The sequence below is a fragment of the Dipodomys spectabilis genome, unplaced genomic scaffold (genome assembly GCF_019054845.1).
Source record: "Dipodomys spectabilis isolate Male_0828 unplaced genomic scaffold, ASM1905484v1 ptg000018l, whole genome shotgun sequence".
Classification (NCBI taxonomy): domain Eukaryota; kingdom Metazoa; phylum Chordata; class Mammalia; order Rodentia; family Heteromyidae; genus Dipodomys; species Dipodomys spectabilis.
In genome coordinates, this window is record NW_024870695.1 from 10,521,895 (window position 1) to 10,538,630 (window position 16,736).

At 41.1% G+C, this 16,736-nt stretch overlaps 1 protein-coding gene across 2 annotated transcripts in view; it reads left to right on the forward strand.

The window, feature by feature from the left end:
• Ezh1 (enhancer of zeste 1 polycomb repressive complex 2 subunit) overlaps window positions 1-16,736 on the forward strand; it is a 40,032-nt gene that overhangs the window by 15,130 nt on the left and 8,166 nt on the right. For both annotated transcript variants that reach the window (XM_042673745.1, XM_042673746.1), the window contains exons 5-14: window positions 142-261; window positions 2,334-2,454; window positions 4,345-4,521; window positions 5,227-5,329; window positions 5,809-5,972; window positions 6,556-6,647; window positions 11,736-11,916; window positions 12,236-12,432; window positions 14,926-15,017; window positions 16,183-16,223. In XM_042673745.1, the coding sequence (XP_042529679.1) occupies window positions 142-261; window positions 2,334-2,454; window positions 4,345-4,521; window positions 5,227-5,329; window positions 5,809-5,972; window positions 6,556-6,647; window positions 11,736-11,916; window positions 12,236-12,432; window positions 14,926-15,017; window positions 16,183-16,223 (1,288 nt within the window). The remainder of the gene's footprint in view (window positions 1-141; window positions 262-2,333; window positions 2,455-4,344; window positions 4,522-5,226; window positions 5,330-5,808; window positions 5,973-6,555; window positions 6,648-11,735; window positions 11,917-12,235; window positions 12,433-14,925; window positions 15,018-16,182; window positions 16,224-16,736) is intronic.

Consider the following 16,736-nt stretch of genomic DNA (forward strand, 5'->3'; position numbering starts at 1 on the left):
AGATCTCAGCCTCCTGAGTAGCTAGAATTATAGGTATGAGCCACTGGTGCTTGCTTATGAGAATCTTTTTTGTAAGAAATCTTCAATTTTCTCCTGGATTGTGTTTGCCTTTTTCTCTCTATGTCATTGCTTGCATTTCAGTGTACCATAGAGAGTGGTTTCCCAGGATTTTCAAGCCAGCATATGTTGATGAGATCTCTGAATACTGTAGCGTTGGTTCCCATCATGTATTCCTGGTCCCCTCTCCAGCAGAACTTTATGGTATGTATTGAAAACACTGGTAGTTGTTTAAACTATGCATTTGTCTTGTGTTGATTGTTGAAGCTCCTTTTAGAGTAGAAATTGTCAGAAAATTTAACAAAGCTTGGACATATAGGGAAAGACAGTGTAATTTAATTACTTTAAAATACGCATTTTAATTTAGTTTTGGTGCTCTTTAAAATGTCCTTCTGAATTGGTATTAGTTCTTTCCTTTTGAATGACACTAATCAAGACTCCACTTTCTCAATACTTTGTCCCATCTTTGAAACATTATTTACTATTTGTAACATTCTTTGTAACAGTAAATACTTCTAAGACACTTATAATCAAGTTGAGGACTCATTGCTAATGGAAACATTCTTTCTGAATCTTTGAAGGGCAAGACTCTATGAAGGCAACCAAGATAACAGTAGTGCCCATGGACGCTGTCCTTCATTTGGGCCTTTATGCTGAGTCCTACTAGGACTATTTATTGTTTGGAAGTCAGTCCTTTCAGAATGAGGCAATTGTTCATTATGTGCCTGGTGATCCATAGAAACACTGCTGATTGGGAATAGGATATAGGATATAGGTCTACAGATATGAGCCATCTCTTAGAGTAAAACTACAGAGTAATTTTCCTTGATTCTTAAATTTGAGAATTTAAGAATTGCCACGTTATTCTATATTCAGGAAGCTGATTCTGAGGATTTCTGCCAAACTGAAATCACAGACGGAGATTCTTTTTTTTGGGTCTGGTTGTGGGGCCTGAACTCTGGGCCTGGGTGCTGTTCCTCAGCTCTTCAGCTCAAAGCTAGCACTCTACCACTTGAGCCACAGCGCCACTTCCGGCTTTTTTTTTTTCTTTGTGCTTATGTGGTGCTGAGGAATCAAACCCAGGGCCTCAGGCATGCAAGGCAAGCGCTCTACCACTGAGCCACCTTCCCAGCCCACAGACAGAGATTCTTATCTCCAATTGATCTACAAAAAGCTAGAGGTGGAGGTGTGTTTCAAGTGATAAAGACCTAGCCCAGAAGGAGCAAGAACTGAACAAGATCAAGAAATCATGGGTTGGGTGCTGGTGGCTCACTCCTGTAATCCTAGCTACTCAGGAGGATGAGATCTGAGGATCACAGTTCAAAGCCAGTCCAGGCAGGGAAAGTCTGTGAGCCTCTTATCTTCAATTAACTGCCAGAAAACCGGAAGTGGTGCTGTGGCTCAAATGGTAGAGCACACGCCTTGAGCTGAAGAGCTGAGGGACAGCACCCAGGCCCAGAGTTCAAGCCCCATATCCTACGGAAAAAAAACAAACCTTGAGTTCAAGCCCCAGCACTGGTGCACACAAAAAATAAAGATGACTGTGTTGGGACTGGGATTGTAGCTTATTGGTAGTCTATATGCTCAGTATACACCAGGCCCTTGGTTCAGTCCCCATCATTGGGGATGTCTTTGTTCTGTGCTCAGCACCTCCCCCTTGGTTTTTAGTATTATTTATTACCCACAAATACATAACCAATGGTGATTGAGTTTAGGTTCTCACTGAGTGTGATTAGTGTGAATTGTAAACCATAATTTTCTATTATTGGATACTCGATATATTTCTTAAACTACTCCCAATTTTAAGGTTGCTTAGTTCATTTTCTAGTTCTGTTACAAATTATATCCTTGGAGGCCTTCCTGTTCATTTGTTTGTACTATAAAAACAATTCAAATTTTAGACTTTTTTGACTGCTGTTTAGGTAATATTCATGCATATCTTGTATCTATGGTGGTAAGGTTTGATAGATGGAAGTACTGTGAAAAATAAATGCATTCTCAGATTCTAGGTGTTGATGGAAATGTTAGTATCAAGCTAAATATTTTACACTAATATCAATAAAACTGACTTTACCCTGCTAAGGATAACATTTATTGGCAAAACAAAATGGCCAGTGTAAAATATTAGAAGCTCGCTGACCCAAAGAGGTTTCAGGAGACTCAGAAGCAAAGAAAACAAACAAAATTTCATTACAGATTCGAGAAAGATTCCACTAAATAAGAAAAAGGAAATGCACAGTGGCTGATGGAATGAATCACATCTGGTTTAATTGTAGGTAGAAGATGAGACTGTTTTATGCAATATTCCTTACATGGGAGATGAGGTGAAAGAAGAAGATGAAACTTTCATTGAAGAGCTGATCAATAACTATGATGGGAAAGTCCATGGTGAAGAAGGTAGTAGTGTTTGGTTCTTTGGGAGAAAACTTTTTTAGAAAAATGCCTTCCCTTGGGTACATCATTAATCATCATTCCCATGAGGATACATATTGAAGAATAATTCAATGTCATTGCATGATTGGCAGTTAAAATCTTGTATTAAAAATACCTGGTTAGGGCTGGAAATGTGGTTTAGTGGTAGAGTGCTTGCTTAGCATGCATGAAGCCCTGGGTTCGATTCCTCAGTACCACATAAACAGAAAAAGCTGGAAGAGGCACTGGCTCAAGCAGTAGAAAACTGGCCTTGAGAAGAAAAAAAAAAAGCTAAGGGACAGTGACTAGGCCCTGAGTTCAAGCCCAAGTGCTGGCAAAGAAACAAAAAAACAAAACAAAAAAAACCCTGATTAAGCCAGGGCACTGGTGGCTTACACCTAGCTACTCAGGGAACTTAAGATCTGAGGATTGCAGTTCAAACCCAGCTTGTGCAGAAAAATCCGTGAGACTCTCATCTCCAATTAACCATCATAAAACTGGCAGTGGCACTATAGATCAAAGTGATAGAGTGCTAGCCTTGAGTGAAAAAGCTCAGGGACAGCACCCAGGCCCTGAGTTCAAGCCCCACAAACCAACTTCGCCCCCCCCCCCCCACACACAAAAAAAAACCTGGTTAAATTTTAAAATTATACAAAGAGATGATTAGTAATCAACTAGTTTAATCTTAGGAACTTTACAAGCCAGGCCTCAGTAGCTCACACCTGTAATCCTAACTGCTTATGAGGCTGAGTTCTAAGAATCACAACTCGAAGCTAGCCAGTGTAGACAAATCTAAGAGACTCATCTCCAATTAACCAGCAAAAAGCTTGAAGTGAACCTGTGGCTCAAGTGGTAGATTCCATAACTATGATTGGTGCCAGTGGCTCACACTTGTAATCCTAGCTACTCAGGAGCCTGAGATCTGAAGGTTGTGCTTTGAAACCAATCTGGGCAGGAAAGTCCATGAGATGAGGCTCTTGCCTCCAATTAGCCCCCAAAAAATCCGAAGTGGAGCTGTGGCTCAAGTGCTAAATAGCACCATCCTGGAGCAAAAAACTAGACATTACCCAGGCCTTGACTTCAAACCCAAGTATCAGTACAGGAGGGGGAAGGTGGGGAAGGGGAAGAGGGGAAGAGAGAAATTTTTCCTAAGTTCATCTAAGGCCATTTTGTTCTTTGTTTCTCTTTGAGAATATAGGTCAGCATCACCTCTCTGTTATATTTCTTTGATCCAAGTATCTTCTGGGTCTCTCAGAAGTTGGCTTAAAATAGCTATATTTCCTAAAAGCCTATCATTTAGACTTTGCTGTAATTCTAGAAAAGGTCAGGAAATAAGAAGTAGATAGAGATTCTCCATGGATTTGCAAGCTGATAGCCTTGCCTACTCTTGACAATTGTGGGTGCTTTTGTGACAGTACTCAAATTCACTGTTTGTCTATACCACCCCCTAGTGTTCATTCAGAGACATTCTCCCAAGTTATATAACCGCAATAAGGTAGGATTTCAGGAAAAAATGGTTTTCAATTTAAAGAAGTCACTATCAGAAGCAAAACAAATATATTTTCATTCTTCTTTCTCTTCCCAATTTGTGATTATTGGTACACTTCTTTGAGATTTGAACTGTAAATGCAAAGTTGACATGACTAAGGAAATGAAGTTTCCCAATAAGAATAAAGTCTATAAATGGGTTTTTCTACTCAACCACCTGAACTATGCATTGTAAAAGCCAATAAAATTATCATAATTCTCTTATTTTACATATGAAAACACACATTCCTTATTAGGGCCTCAGAACTGAGTACAAGAAAGCCTGTCTGGTAGGACTAAAGGAGTGTGAAGTGGCCACTGCTTACCTTCCTAATCCTCATGTTTCAGAGATGATTCCTGGATCTGTCCTGATAAGTGATGCTGTTTTCCTGGAATTGGTAGATGCTCTGAATCAACACTCAGATGAAGAGGAGGAAGGGCACAATGACACCACTGATGGAAAACAGGATGATAGCAAAGAAGATCTTCCATTAACAAGAAAGAGAAAACGACATTCTATTGAAGGTACATAGCTATTTTGAAACTGACAGGGCTAGAGAAGAAGGGAAAATTAGAAATGTGTATTGTTGATCTACTTAAAATGAAAATATGATCATTAACTGGTAGTTTATATTGCCTGTGATCTAAGTGGAAAATACAGTAGAACTTAAAGAATAATCAGTTGTGAGTAATGTTAAAAAAAAAACAACCTAACAACCTGGAAAGTTGTCAAAAGACAATAAAATTACTCTAAAATCCTGATACATAGAGCAGCCAGATTAATACTTCTAGACTTTTAAAATATAGATATGTATATCAATGTGTTTATATGTTCTGTGTAATTGAATTTGTATTATATGTGCATAAAATTTTATCTCAAATCTTACGAACATTTTTCCTTGCCATTAATATTTAGTGAATTTAATATTTATTTTCTTAGTTATAATATATATTATTTAATTATATGTCCAGAGGCATATAAAATAGTTGCAGTTATTATAAAATAGTTGCAGTATCAGTCTTGTTCTTCAGCATAGCATTATGATAGAATTTTTCTATATGTAGATCTCTGTGAAAACACTTCCTCATACCCAGTGTCTATCAGGGATTGTGAATTTTGTTATCAACATATAGTCAGTGTTTAACAAAGCAGTTCTAATCAAAATGCTGTGACAAAGGGAAAAGAGATCAATTAATTTACTCAGGAGTTTATTGTCATTTTCAATATAGGCAACAAAAAAAGTTCCAAGAAACAGTTCCCAAATGACATGATCTTCAGTGCCATTGCCTCCATGTTCCCTGAAAATGGTGTCCCAGATGACATGAAGGAGAGGTAGGGACCACTCAGGCCTTACTTACACAGAGTATTTGGACAAAACTTTTATTCAAGCTGTTCTTTGTTGTTAATAACAATCCCTGTTAATGGTAAGTTTCATTATGATTTTGCTTGTACTTCTGATCATTTGTTGCTTTCATACCTCTAAATGCCCCTTGACATGTTAAGGGCCATTCATAATGTGCTGGTTTTTGAGTAAATCTGTACAGAAAACTTTTACTCTGCCATTCTTTGGGGAACTTATTACAGCATGAGTAATCTTTCCCTCCCTTTACTTTCAGACATATACTCACCCCGCATAATTAATTACAAGGGCGTAGCTATTTAGTTATATACATTCCCTCATCCATCAAGCACATGAAAAATACTCATAATCCCTTGGCAGGATGTGCTTGGATGACTGTCAATACCCAATCTTCATTTTCACAGTGGAGACGTTCCCTTGAAGAAACTCTTCTCTTTCTTTTCTTAAATAGGTATCGAGAACTAACAGAAATGTCAGATCCCAATGCACTTCCCCCTCAGTGCACACCCAACATCGATGGCCCCAATGCCAAGTCTGTGCAACGGGAGCAGTCTCTGCACTCCTTCCACACACTCTTTTGCCGACGCTGCTTTAAATACGACTGTTTCCTTCACCGTGAGTGGGGCTACATTTGACATTCTCTCCTCTTTTTCAACCACAAGCACTATTCCCTTGTTCTGATTTGTCCTATGGAGTTCCCAGCCTCTGCTCTCATGGGCCACCAGTTCTAGGGCTGGAGGTGTGGCGTTAATGAGAGTACCTGCCCAGCAAGCATGAAGCCCTGAGTTTAAACCCCAAAAGAAAGAAAAGTCCAGGCACTGGTGACTCATGCCTATAATCCTATAATCCTATAATCCTACTCAGGAGGCTGAGATCTTAGGGTCACAGTCTGAAGCCATCCAGAGCAGAAAATTCCATGAGACTCTTATCTCCATTATAGTACTCAGAAAAAGCTGGAAGTGGTTCTGTGAGAAGCTCAGGTAATAGTGTCCAGGCCCTGAGTTCAAGCCCCAGTGGTGGCAAAAAAAAAAAAGGAAAGAAAAGATTGTCTTGATATCAGTTATGTACTGTGATGGTACACAGTTGTTTATATCAAATCCTATCCTAATTCATACAATAGCTTGCTAACTCAGTTTTATTCTTCCCTACTTTTTCAAGTAGATAGACCATTGGAAATGCCACAATTTTTGTTTTGCAGCCTTTCATGCCACCCCTAATGTGTATAAACGCAAGAACAAAGAAATCAAGATTGAACCAGAACCCTGTGGCACAGACTGCTTCCTTTTGCTGGTAGGTTCTTAAGCTATTCTAGCATTATTAACTGTTATTAATTGATCAAGAACTATTCCTTGGACTTTCTGGTTCTGGAAGCACAAGCTAAGTGAGCCATACACAGCACTCCAGGGGTCAAATAGCCCAAATGAAACATGCCTTCTGCTCCCCAGACACAGTAACACGGAGAAGATAGTCTAATGGAGTGATGTTTGAAGAACAGTAAAAGATTTTTTGCTTTAAATATTACCTACTTAGATTTTAAAGTCTGAGATTGTATTGTTAGATTTGAAACAAAGATGGCTGAGGGCACAGGTCAATGGTAGAACCCTTGTCTAACATATTTATTTATTTATTTATTTATTTTAAATTTAATTTAATTTTATTTGTGAACATACTGTACAGAGGAGTTACAGTTACATGGGCAGGATAATGCGTACATTTCTTACCAAGCATTGCAGCCTCCTCCTTTGTTTATCCTTCACATCCCTTCCCAGCCTCCCCCCTCCCCCCCTAATCCCAATCCTTCTCCTTCCCCCCCGCCCCTTGTCTAACATATTTAAAGCCATAGGTTTGATCATAATATCACCAAAAAGAGGTGAAGGAGATGTTTCCAAAGTATGTTCCATCTCCTTTGCTGTCTTCCTTTAAATACATATAATGAACACAATCATAGGAAGAGTCAGTGATATCTTATTGCAACCAACCTGATGGCCCCTCCCTGATGGACAGATCTTATGTGCCTGAATAAACTGCCCTGCATATATGGAGGAGGCAGTACATTGAGAGCTGTGGAATAAGTTCTTTGTGTTAACTGAATTCAGGTCTGGCTGTTTAACCAAAAAGCAGTATGGTAGCCTTTTATCAGTGGCTCACACCTGTAATCCCTAGCTACTCAGGAGGCTGAAATTTGAGGACCATAGTTCAAAGCCAGCTTGAGGAGAAAAGTCTGTGAGACTCTTATCTCTGATTACCACCAAAAAGCCAGAAGTGAAGCTGTGGCTAAAGTAGTAGAGGGCTAGCTTTGAGCAAAAAGCTCAGGGATAGCACCCAGACCCTGAGTTCAAGTCCCAGGACTAAAAAAAAAATGCTTAAGAGGTAAGCATTTGTGGGAAGGATAGCAGTTTTATTCAACAGCCAGTATCTTTAAAAGATGAATAATGGGGAATACTTCTTCAGAGCCCCATCTCAGGGAACTCAGGAATACAAGAGGCCTTTCTAGGAAGGGAAAGAAGGAACAGGAGACAGTGAACAGGAAAGCTACATGATGGTAGGGTCTTCATCATCCAGGGCATGGTATCTTTTTGTTTGTTCTTCTGGCTGGCCCAGCTCAATGATCTTCAATCTCATGGGGCTAGTTCCTGTAGTTCTATAGACTTATTATTCTTGTGTAGGTTAAACCTCACAGCAATTTCCATGCTTTGTGTCAGGTGTTGGCAGAACTAAAAAATAAGCAGGAGTGTCACACATCCTGTTGTTATCATCTAGAGGTCACCAGATGTTCTGGGTTCTGAAAATCTAAAGGAAAATTATTTAGAAGTTAGCATCTTAATCATTTTGTTGCAAGTTCTCTTTAGAATTTAGAATACTGAGCCAAGGTATAGAAACTAAAAGTAGAGAGGGAGAGGGATCAACAGAGGAAAAATTGGGAGAAAATTAGGGAGGGGGGTAACTGTTCAATAAGAAATGTATTCATTACCAAACTAATATAATTGTAACCCCTTTGTACATCACCTTTACAATAAAATTTAAAAAAGAAAGAGAGAGGGGCTGGGAAGGTGGCTCAGTGGTAGAGTGCTTGCCTCACATGCATGAAGCCCTGGGTTCAATTTCTCAGCACCACATAAGCAGAAGGAGCTAGAAGGGGTGCTGTGGCTCAAGTGGTAGAGCGCTAGCCTTGAGCTGAAGAGCTGAAGGACAGTGCCCAGGCCCTGAGTTCAGGCCCCACAACCGACCAAAAAAAAAAGAAAGAAACTAAAGATAACTGCTAGGGACATCTTCCAGAGGAGAAATTGAGTTACAGTTGGACTTGCCAAGGATACTGTTTGGCTTTTTTTTTTTTTTGGGTCCAGTCGTGGGGCCTGAACTCTGGGCCTGGGCGCTGTCCCTCAGCTCTTCAGCTCAAGGCTAGCACTCTACCACTTGAGCCACAGCGCCACTTCCCGCTTTTTCCTTATGTGGTGCTGAGGAATCGAACCCAGGGTCTCAGGCATGCAAGGCAAGTGCTCTACCACTGAGCCACTTTCCCAGCCCCCTGTTTGGCTTTTTGTAAAATAAGTTGAGTTTAGGTAAAGAATAAAATGCCCTAATAAAAATTTTTTTCTGGGCTGAGAATGTGGCCTAGTGGTAGAGTCCTTGCCTAACTCTGGGTTTGATTCCCCAGTTCCACATAAACAATAAAAAGCAGGAAGTGGCACTGTGGCTCAAGTGGTAGAGTGCTAGCCTTGAGCAAAAGAAGCTCAGGGACAGAGCCCAGGCCCTGAGTTCAAGCCCCTGAACTGGCAAAAAAATAAAATAAATAAATTCCATGTGTATGAAAGAGCTGAAACCATGACTCATTAGTAGAGCATCTAGTTAGCAAGTGCAAGACCCTGAGTTCTAATCCTAGTACTGCCAAAAAAAGAAAAAGGATGGAGCAGTATCTGTACTTGGTTGTTTTGGTGAATACATAGTTGTAGGCACTTGTCCAAACTCAGATCCCTAAAAATGATAAAATTTATTGTATGTACATTCTACCATAATTTGTTAAAAAGAAAAAGTATTTACTCAACACAATAGTAAAAATCAGTAAGTTAATCAATTTAAAAAAATTAGATTTTACAGCCAGTTATCTTTGGGGGTAGCTTTAGTTAGGATAACAAAAGGAAAGATATAGGAAGTGGTATTTGGTTCACATCTGGAAGTGGGCCATAAGGTAGCAAGAAAATAAATATAATATGTCAGCTTTATCCAATTTGTTTTTTTTTTCCCTGAGATGTACTTAATTCTTCCTATGTGTCAGGTACCATTCTAGGCCCTTAAGGTACATTGTCTTATTTTCACTCTTGTAAAAATATGGTGGAAAAGGTTACGGGTTATAGAATTTATATATTTTCCCCAGAGTTTATTAAAAAGTTAGTGATGTGGCAATGATGAGATTCAAGCCCCAGTCTAACTCTATGCTTTTTAAATTATCCTATCCTTTTTATTACTCTGTTACACCAATGTTCTAGCAGTTATGTCACTCAAAGGAGCATTATCCTTCTCACAAGCCTTACCCTGGAGCTCTGTACATGTATTACAAAGCTCCTGGCAGTGCCCAGAGTGTGTTAACTTACAGAGATTAATGTGCACAGCTTTTTAAAAATTGTTTTTTGGGTTATGAATACATATCAAATATAATGCAGGACTATTTTCCTCCAACTTTAGTTTTTTTCTAAAGGACAATATCTTTAATTACAGCAAGATGTCTAGCCCTGCCAAAACAAGGCCTCAAGAAAATAGCTGAACTCAGTTGTTATTTCTCCAGAAATCTTTAGCAGAATCCTTTAGCAAACAATTTACATAATCTGACAAGAAACCATAGTACTCACCAACTTTTTATTAAGAACATTTTCAGCCATGCAAAGTTGAAAGATTTAAAGTATTTACTCTATCCATGTATATGGCAAGGGATGCTGAGAATGGAACCCAAGACTTTACACATGCTAAGAGTATGTTCAGCCACTGAGCCACATCTTCAGCCTGTTTGGTTTTTGTTTTCAAACTAATATCAACTAGTCAGGCATAATATCCGGTTATTATATGTTTTGCTTTCTTTTAATCTCAAATAATTCTATCACTTGTTTCATCTCATTGAAATTCTAGACTGGCTACTTTGTAGGATCATCCACATTTTGAATTTGTTCTTTTCTCAAAGTATCATTTAAGTTGTTCTTTTATCCCCTATTTCCCATAAACTAACAGTTAGCTCCGGAGGCTATGGTTAAACTGAGTTGTACATATTTTTTTGAAAATATAGCTATTAAAATAGAATTTTAAAAATAAAAATAAGGAAAGAGTGAAGGAGGGAGGGAGGGAAGAAAGAAGGAAGGAAGGAAGGAAGGAAGGAAGGAAGGAAGGAAGGAAGGAAGGAAGGAAGGAAACTGAAGCCAAAGGTCAGGTGCCAGTGGCTCATGCCTGTAATCCTAGCTACTCAGGAGGGCTGAGATCTGAGGATTGGGGTTCAAAGCCAGCCAGGGCAGAAAACTACATGAGGCTCTTGTTGTGCTGTGGGTCCAAGTGGTAGAGTGCTAGCCTTGAGGGAAAAGCTCAGGAACAATGCCCAGCCCTTAAGTTCAAGCCCCTCAGCCAACAAAAGCAAAAAAGAAACCAAGTGCTGGTGACTCATGCAAATAATCTGAGATGTTCAGGAGGCTGAGATCTGAGAATCGCAGTTCAAGCCAGCCAAGGCAGGAAAGTTTGTGAGACTTTTAACTCCAATTAACTATCCAAAAATGCGTAAGTGGAGCTTTGGCTCAAGCATTAGCCTTGAACAAAAAAAGCTCAGGAATAATGACCAGACCCTGAGGTCAAGTCCCTGGATTAGCACCAAAAAAAGGGAAAAAGAAATGCAATAGAATTCTTCTGAAGCTCATCTGCAGATAACAGAGGAAGTTTAGAAATTAACAGTAACATACCAATTCAAGGATTATACATTTACTATTGAAACAGGCAGTGTGGTGCATGTGAAGTAGCACCTTGGGGTGAAGAGCCCTGATTCTTGCTTACTGTCTGGAACATTCAGCCATATTCTCTCAAGCAGGTCTCTTTCCTCTCTTCCTCATTTCTTCATCTTCAGGAGAATGTGTTCTCAAATTCTAATCATGAATGAATTTCAGATACAACTCACTGATTAAAGATACATGCACAAGTAGATGATACTTCTTTTAAAATAAGATATTCAACAACCCCTTGTGTGAAAAGTTTGTAAGTTTTAGAGTGTTTGTCAAGTAGCTGTCATTATACGGTCTCATGGTATAGATAATTTTTAAAAGAATCATTGCATTTAAGCATGGTTGTTGGCAAGGATGAATATGATGACTCTGTGCCTTTTCCTATTTCCTATTTGTAATATGCCTACTACAGGAAGGAGCAAAGGAGTACGCCATGCTCCATAATCCCCGCTCCAAGTGCTCTGGGCGCCGCAGGCGAAGGCATCATGTGGTCAGTGCTTCTTGCTCCAATACTTCAGCCTCTGCTGTGGCTGAGACTAAAGAAGGGGACAGTGACAGGGACACAGGCAATGACTGGGCCTCCAGTTCTTCAGGTACAATAAACAGAAAATAGAGAAGATAGTGGGCCTGTTAAACCCACGCTCACTATCTGGCTTAACACTTAATTCTTTCCATTGGCTTATCTATAAAGAATATTTTCATTCTTAACTATTCTGTATTTTAAATTAGAATAATGGGCTGAAGTTTTGGCTCAAGTGGTATAGAGCTTGCCTAGCAAGCACAAGGTCCAGAGTTCAAACCCCAGTATTGGAGAGGGGGGAGCCTAAAAAGTACTATGATATAGTTCTGAGTTTGTGACAAACTACTAATGACTACTGCATTTCACTCTCTTCTGTTTTTTGCTTGCTTTAGAGGCTAACTCTCGTTGTCAGACCCCCACAAAACAGAAGGCCAGTCCAGCCCCACCTCAACTTTGTGTTGTGGAAGCCCCTTCAGAGTCTGTGGAGTGGACCGGGGCTGAAGAATCTCTTTTTAGAGTCTTCCATGGCACCTACTTTAACAACTTCTGTTCCATTGCCAGGCTTCTGGGGACGAAGACATGTAAGCAGGTAACTACTTTTTCTGTTGTTGTTGGTCATGGGGCTTGAACTCTGGGCTTGGGCACTGTCCCTGCACTCTTCAGCTCAAGGTGAGCACTCTACCACTTGAGCCACAGCACCACTTCCAGTCTTCTGGTGGTTAAATGGAGATAAGAGTCTCACAGACTTTCCTGCCTGGGCTGGCTTTGAACTGCAATCCTCAGATCTCAGCCTCCTGAGTAGCTAGGATTACAGGCATGAACCACAGGCACCCAGCCAAGCAGGTAACATCTTCAGAGTAGTATCTTTTCACCCATTGTACTGTTCCTTCACTATCTTTTCATATTGTGTTTCTGGAGAGAAATTGTCTTAGATTCAGGTAGGCCTAAGTCTTTGCTTCTGGGTCATAAAGTAGATTCCTAGTCATGGACAAATCCCAGGCCTCTGCTCTACTCCTTGCCAAATGTTTCTCATTGCTATTTAACTTTTCTGGATGATCCTGAACTCCTTTACCTACTTCATGGTTCCTTCCTTTCTGAATGTATACCTGAATTCTAGATGACCTCAGTCTATCTGTGGGTCTTCTTAGTGTCACACACTTGCCAGTATAGCAGCTATTCCTTTCATCCTTGTGTGCTTTATTCTCCATATTTCATATCATGAAGTTTTATAATTTCCACCCTCAATAGATGGTCCCAGACCTCAATCTTTCTCTCTTATCAGCAGAGAGTGAAACAAAAAAAGACTTAAATGAGAAGACAGAGTATAGAACCAGTGATAAGTCATGGGTTGAAGCCAATATGCCCATCAAAGAAAGGAGCAGACCAACCTGTTCATGTAACTCCCCAACTTCTGGAGACATCTCTAGAACCTGTTCTTGGGAGCAGGTCCCCAAGTATTGCTAGGTCTGACATTTGCAGAAAGACCTTCATTAGGCCTTCATGTTCCTTTATAAAACCATTAAAAGACTCATAAGTTGAAGTGCCCCATGCCTAGTGTTTTACCTGTTTCCTTGCAACACAACCTTTTTATATCTTTTATTTTTTGCATCAGCCAACCTGGACGACAATTATATTTATACTTCCTGTGTAGCTGTATTGGTTGAGATGGAGTCTTGATAAATAACTTTTTGCCTCAGATGGCTTTAAACAGCAATCCTTTAGATCTCTACCTTCCAGGTAGCTATGAGTATAGGCCTCAGCCACAATGCTAGGCCTTAACACAGGTGTTTGTTTGTCAGTCCTGGGGCTTGAACTCAAAAGTCCTAGACACTGTTCCTGAGCTGCTGCTGCTGCTTTTTTATTTTTTGTCAGTTGTGGGGCATGAACTCTGGGCCTGGCATGCTGTCCCTGAGCCCTTCAGTTCAAGGCGAGTGCTCTACCACTTGAGCCACAGCGACACTTCCAGTTTTCTGGTGATTTATTGGAGTTAAGAGTCTCCCAGACTTTCCTGCCCAGGCTGGCTTTGAACCGCAATCTTCAGATCTCAGCCTTCTGAGTAGATAGGTTTATAGGCATGAGCCACTGGCTCCCTGCCCTGAGCTTCTTTTGCTCAAGGTTAGCACTTGAGCCACAGCACCACTTCCGGCTTTTTCTGTTTATGTGATATTGAGGAATTGAACCCAGGACTTCAGGCATGCTAGGCAAGCACTCTATCACTAAGCTGCATTTCCAGCCTTAAGATAGGTTCTTAACCTAAAAATCTATACAGTGAATGCAAAAAATTATCCTGTATATTTTCCTGATAAGATTTATACTTTTTACAGAATCTCAGATGGTACTTAGCCAATGGGAAAAAGAAAAAGCTAAAAATAAGTGCTATAAAAGAAGAAACCTGGGCTGGGAAGGTGGCTCAGTGGTAGAGCGCTTGCCTTGCATGCATGAGGCCCTGGGTTCAATTCCTCAGCACCACATAAGAAAAAAGAAAAAAGCCAGAAGTGGCGCTGTGGCTTAAGTGATAGAGCACTAGCCTTGAGCTGAAGAGCTGAGGGACAGCGCCCAGGCCCAGAGTTCAGGCCCCACGACCGGACCCCCCCCCCAAAAAAAAAGAAGAAACCTGCTGAAAAGTGTACCAGCCTTCCTGAGCTGACATGCTACCAAACTCTAGTCAAGGCTCTTAGAGCTTTCTACCAACAGAGGGAGCTAGTGCTTAGCACTAGTTCACATTCTACTCAGTTACACTGGTAACACACAGTTGCCCTTTCTAAAAGCAGCACACATTGTGAGTTGAAGCAGGGCGCTTTTGGTGTGATGGAAAGGGTGGTAGATGAGAGCTGCTGATAAAGGAAGGTGTTACTCTGTTCAATATTTCTTCCTTCCTGAATCAGGGCAAATGATTAGGAGTTAACCTTCACAGACATTGGCCCCATGTCCCACTGGTGCTCTGTTTCTTTCTGACTAAAAAGATATTCAATCTACTGTCTACCAGCTCTCCAGAACTCCCCCAAGTCAGCACTTGGCTGGGCCATTTAATGATTGCTTGACTCCAGATGGTGTGATAGGCCCTGTTGGATTTCTCTTACAGGTCTTTCAGTTTGCAGTGAAAGAATCACTTATCCTGAAGTTGCCAACAGATGAGCTCATGAATCCATCACAGAAGAAGAAAAGAAAGCACAGGCAAGGATTGGACAAAGGACTTTTTATGACCAGGATGTGCCCTATGTCCTGATCTCTTGGGCTGATACCTGCCTCCCTCTTGGTCACTGCATAAGACTTAGTGAGCCCACCATTCAGCACACACAGCTGAAGGCCAGCATTTCAAGTGCTCCTTAAAGATCCTTGCCTGGGACTGGCCCAGCTACCCTGGGGTAGCTGTCTATTTTCCATTAGAATGTGAGCTGGCTCATGGCTCCACACTGAAAGCATATCTTCTCATTGGGTGATTGCCCACTTTTCAACTCTGACAGTTTATTCCTTTTTAAAAAGCCGGGCGCTGGTGGCTCACGCCTGTAATCCTAGCTACTCAGGAGGCTGAGATCTGAGGATCGCGGTTCAAAGCCAGCCCGGGCAGGAGAGACGGTGAGACTCCTATCTCCAATAAACCACCAGAAAACCGGAAGTGGCACTGTAGCTCAAGGCGAGCGCCCTACCACTTGAGCTACAGCGCCACTTCCGGCTTTTTTCTGCTTATGTGGTGCTGAGGAATAGAACCCAGGGCCTCATGCATATTAGGCAAGCACCCTACCCCTGAGCCAACTTCCCAGCCCTGACAGTTTATTCCTTTTCTTTGCTTATCCACATGTTATTTTCCTTAATTGTATACCACTGTCTTATAGCCAGTTTTTGTTTAGGGTTGGAATTTTCTTTTTAAATTCAACACTCATTGTAGCTCAGTTTCCCAGTAACTGTTAGTTTCCAAAGGAAGGAACTGATACCAGTTCCAGATATAGAAGAAAGGCCTTCTCTATCTCTTGTCAACTCTTCCTTGTCAGTTCCTTCATTCAGAGAAGATCCCTGAAAGGCCTTCCCACCTGCTGTCTTAAAACTCTCCCATATCCTGCCTCAGCCAAGAGGGAAGACAATAGCTTTATAGTAGACATATAGGCCTGGGCCTTGTTTGTTTTACTTTTTATTCTATTCTACTTGTTTTGGAGGGGTGGTATTGTTTAAATCTTGCAGCCATAGGCCAGCTAGATGGGCTCTCATACAGCAAAAGAAGGCCTTCTATTAAGGGATTTTGGAAGAATATTCTGAAGTTGTCAGAGCAGATCCCCCTGTCATTTACCTGCATTTATGGAGCTCCTGAGGACTATGACCCAGACCCATTTCTTTTGTTTTTCAGATTGTGGGCTGCACACTGCAGGAAAATTCAGCTGAAGAAAGGTAAGTTCAAAGCTAAGAGTGTTGGGCTGGGAAGGTGGCTCAGTGGTAGAGCGCTTGCCTTGCATGCATGAGGCCCTGGGTTTGATTCCTCAGCACCACATAAGCAAAAAGAAAAAAGCCGGAAGTGGCGCTGTGGCTCAAGTGGTAGAGCGCTAGCCTTGAACTGAAGAGCTGAAGGACAGCACCCAGGCCCAGAGTTCAGGCCCCACAACTGGACCCCCACCCCCCAAAAAGAGCTAAGAATATAGCCTGAGCGTATGCTTACCATGTGCCCTTGATTCCTTCCTAACAACACACACACACACACATACACACACACACGCAAGAAAGAGAGAAAAGAAAAGAAAAAGGAAATGATGCCAGGGTATCATTTAGCATTTTAGTTCAAGGCCTTGCTCTGTGGCCTCATCACCCTGCCCCACCTACAGCTGCACTTGCTGACCCTGGCCGCTTCCGCAGATTGTAGATTTCTGTGCAGCAGCTAAGAAGGGCTGAGCCTCTTACAGCAGTTGA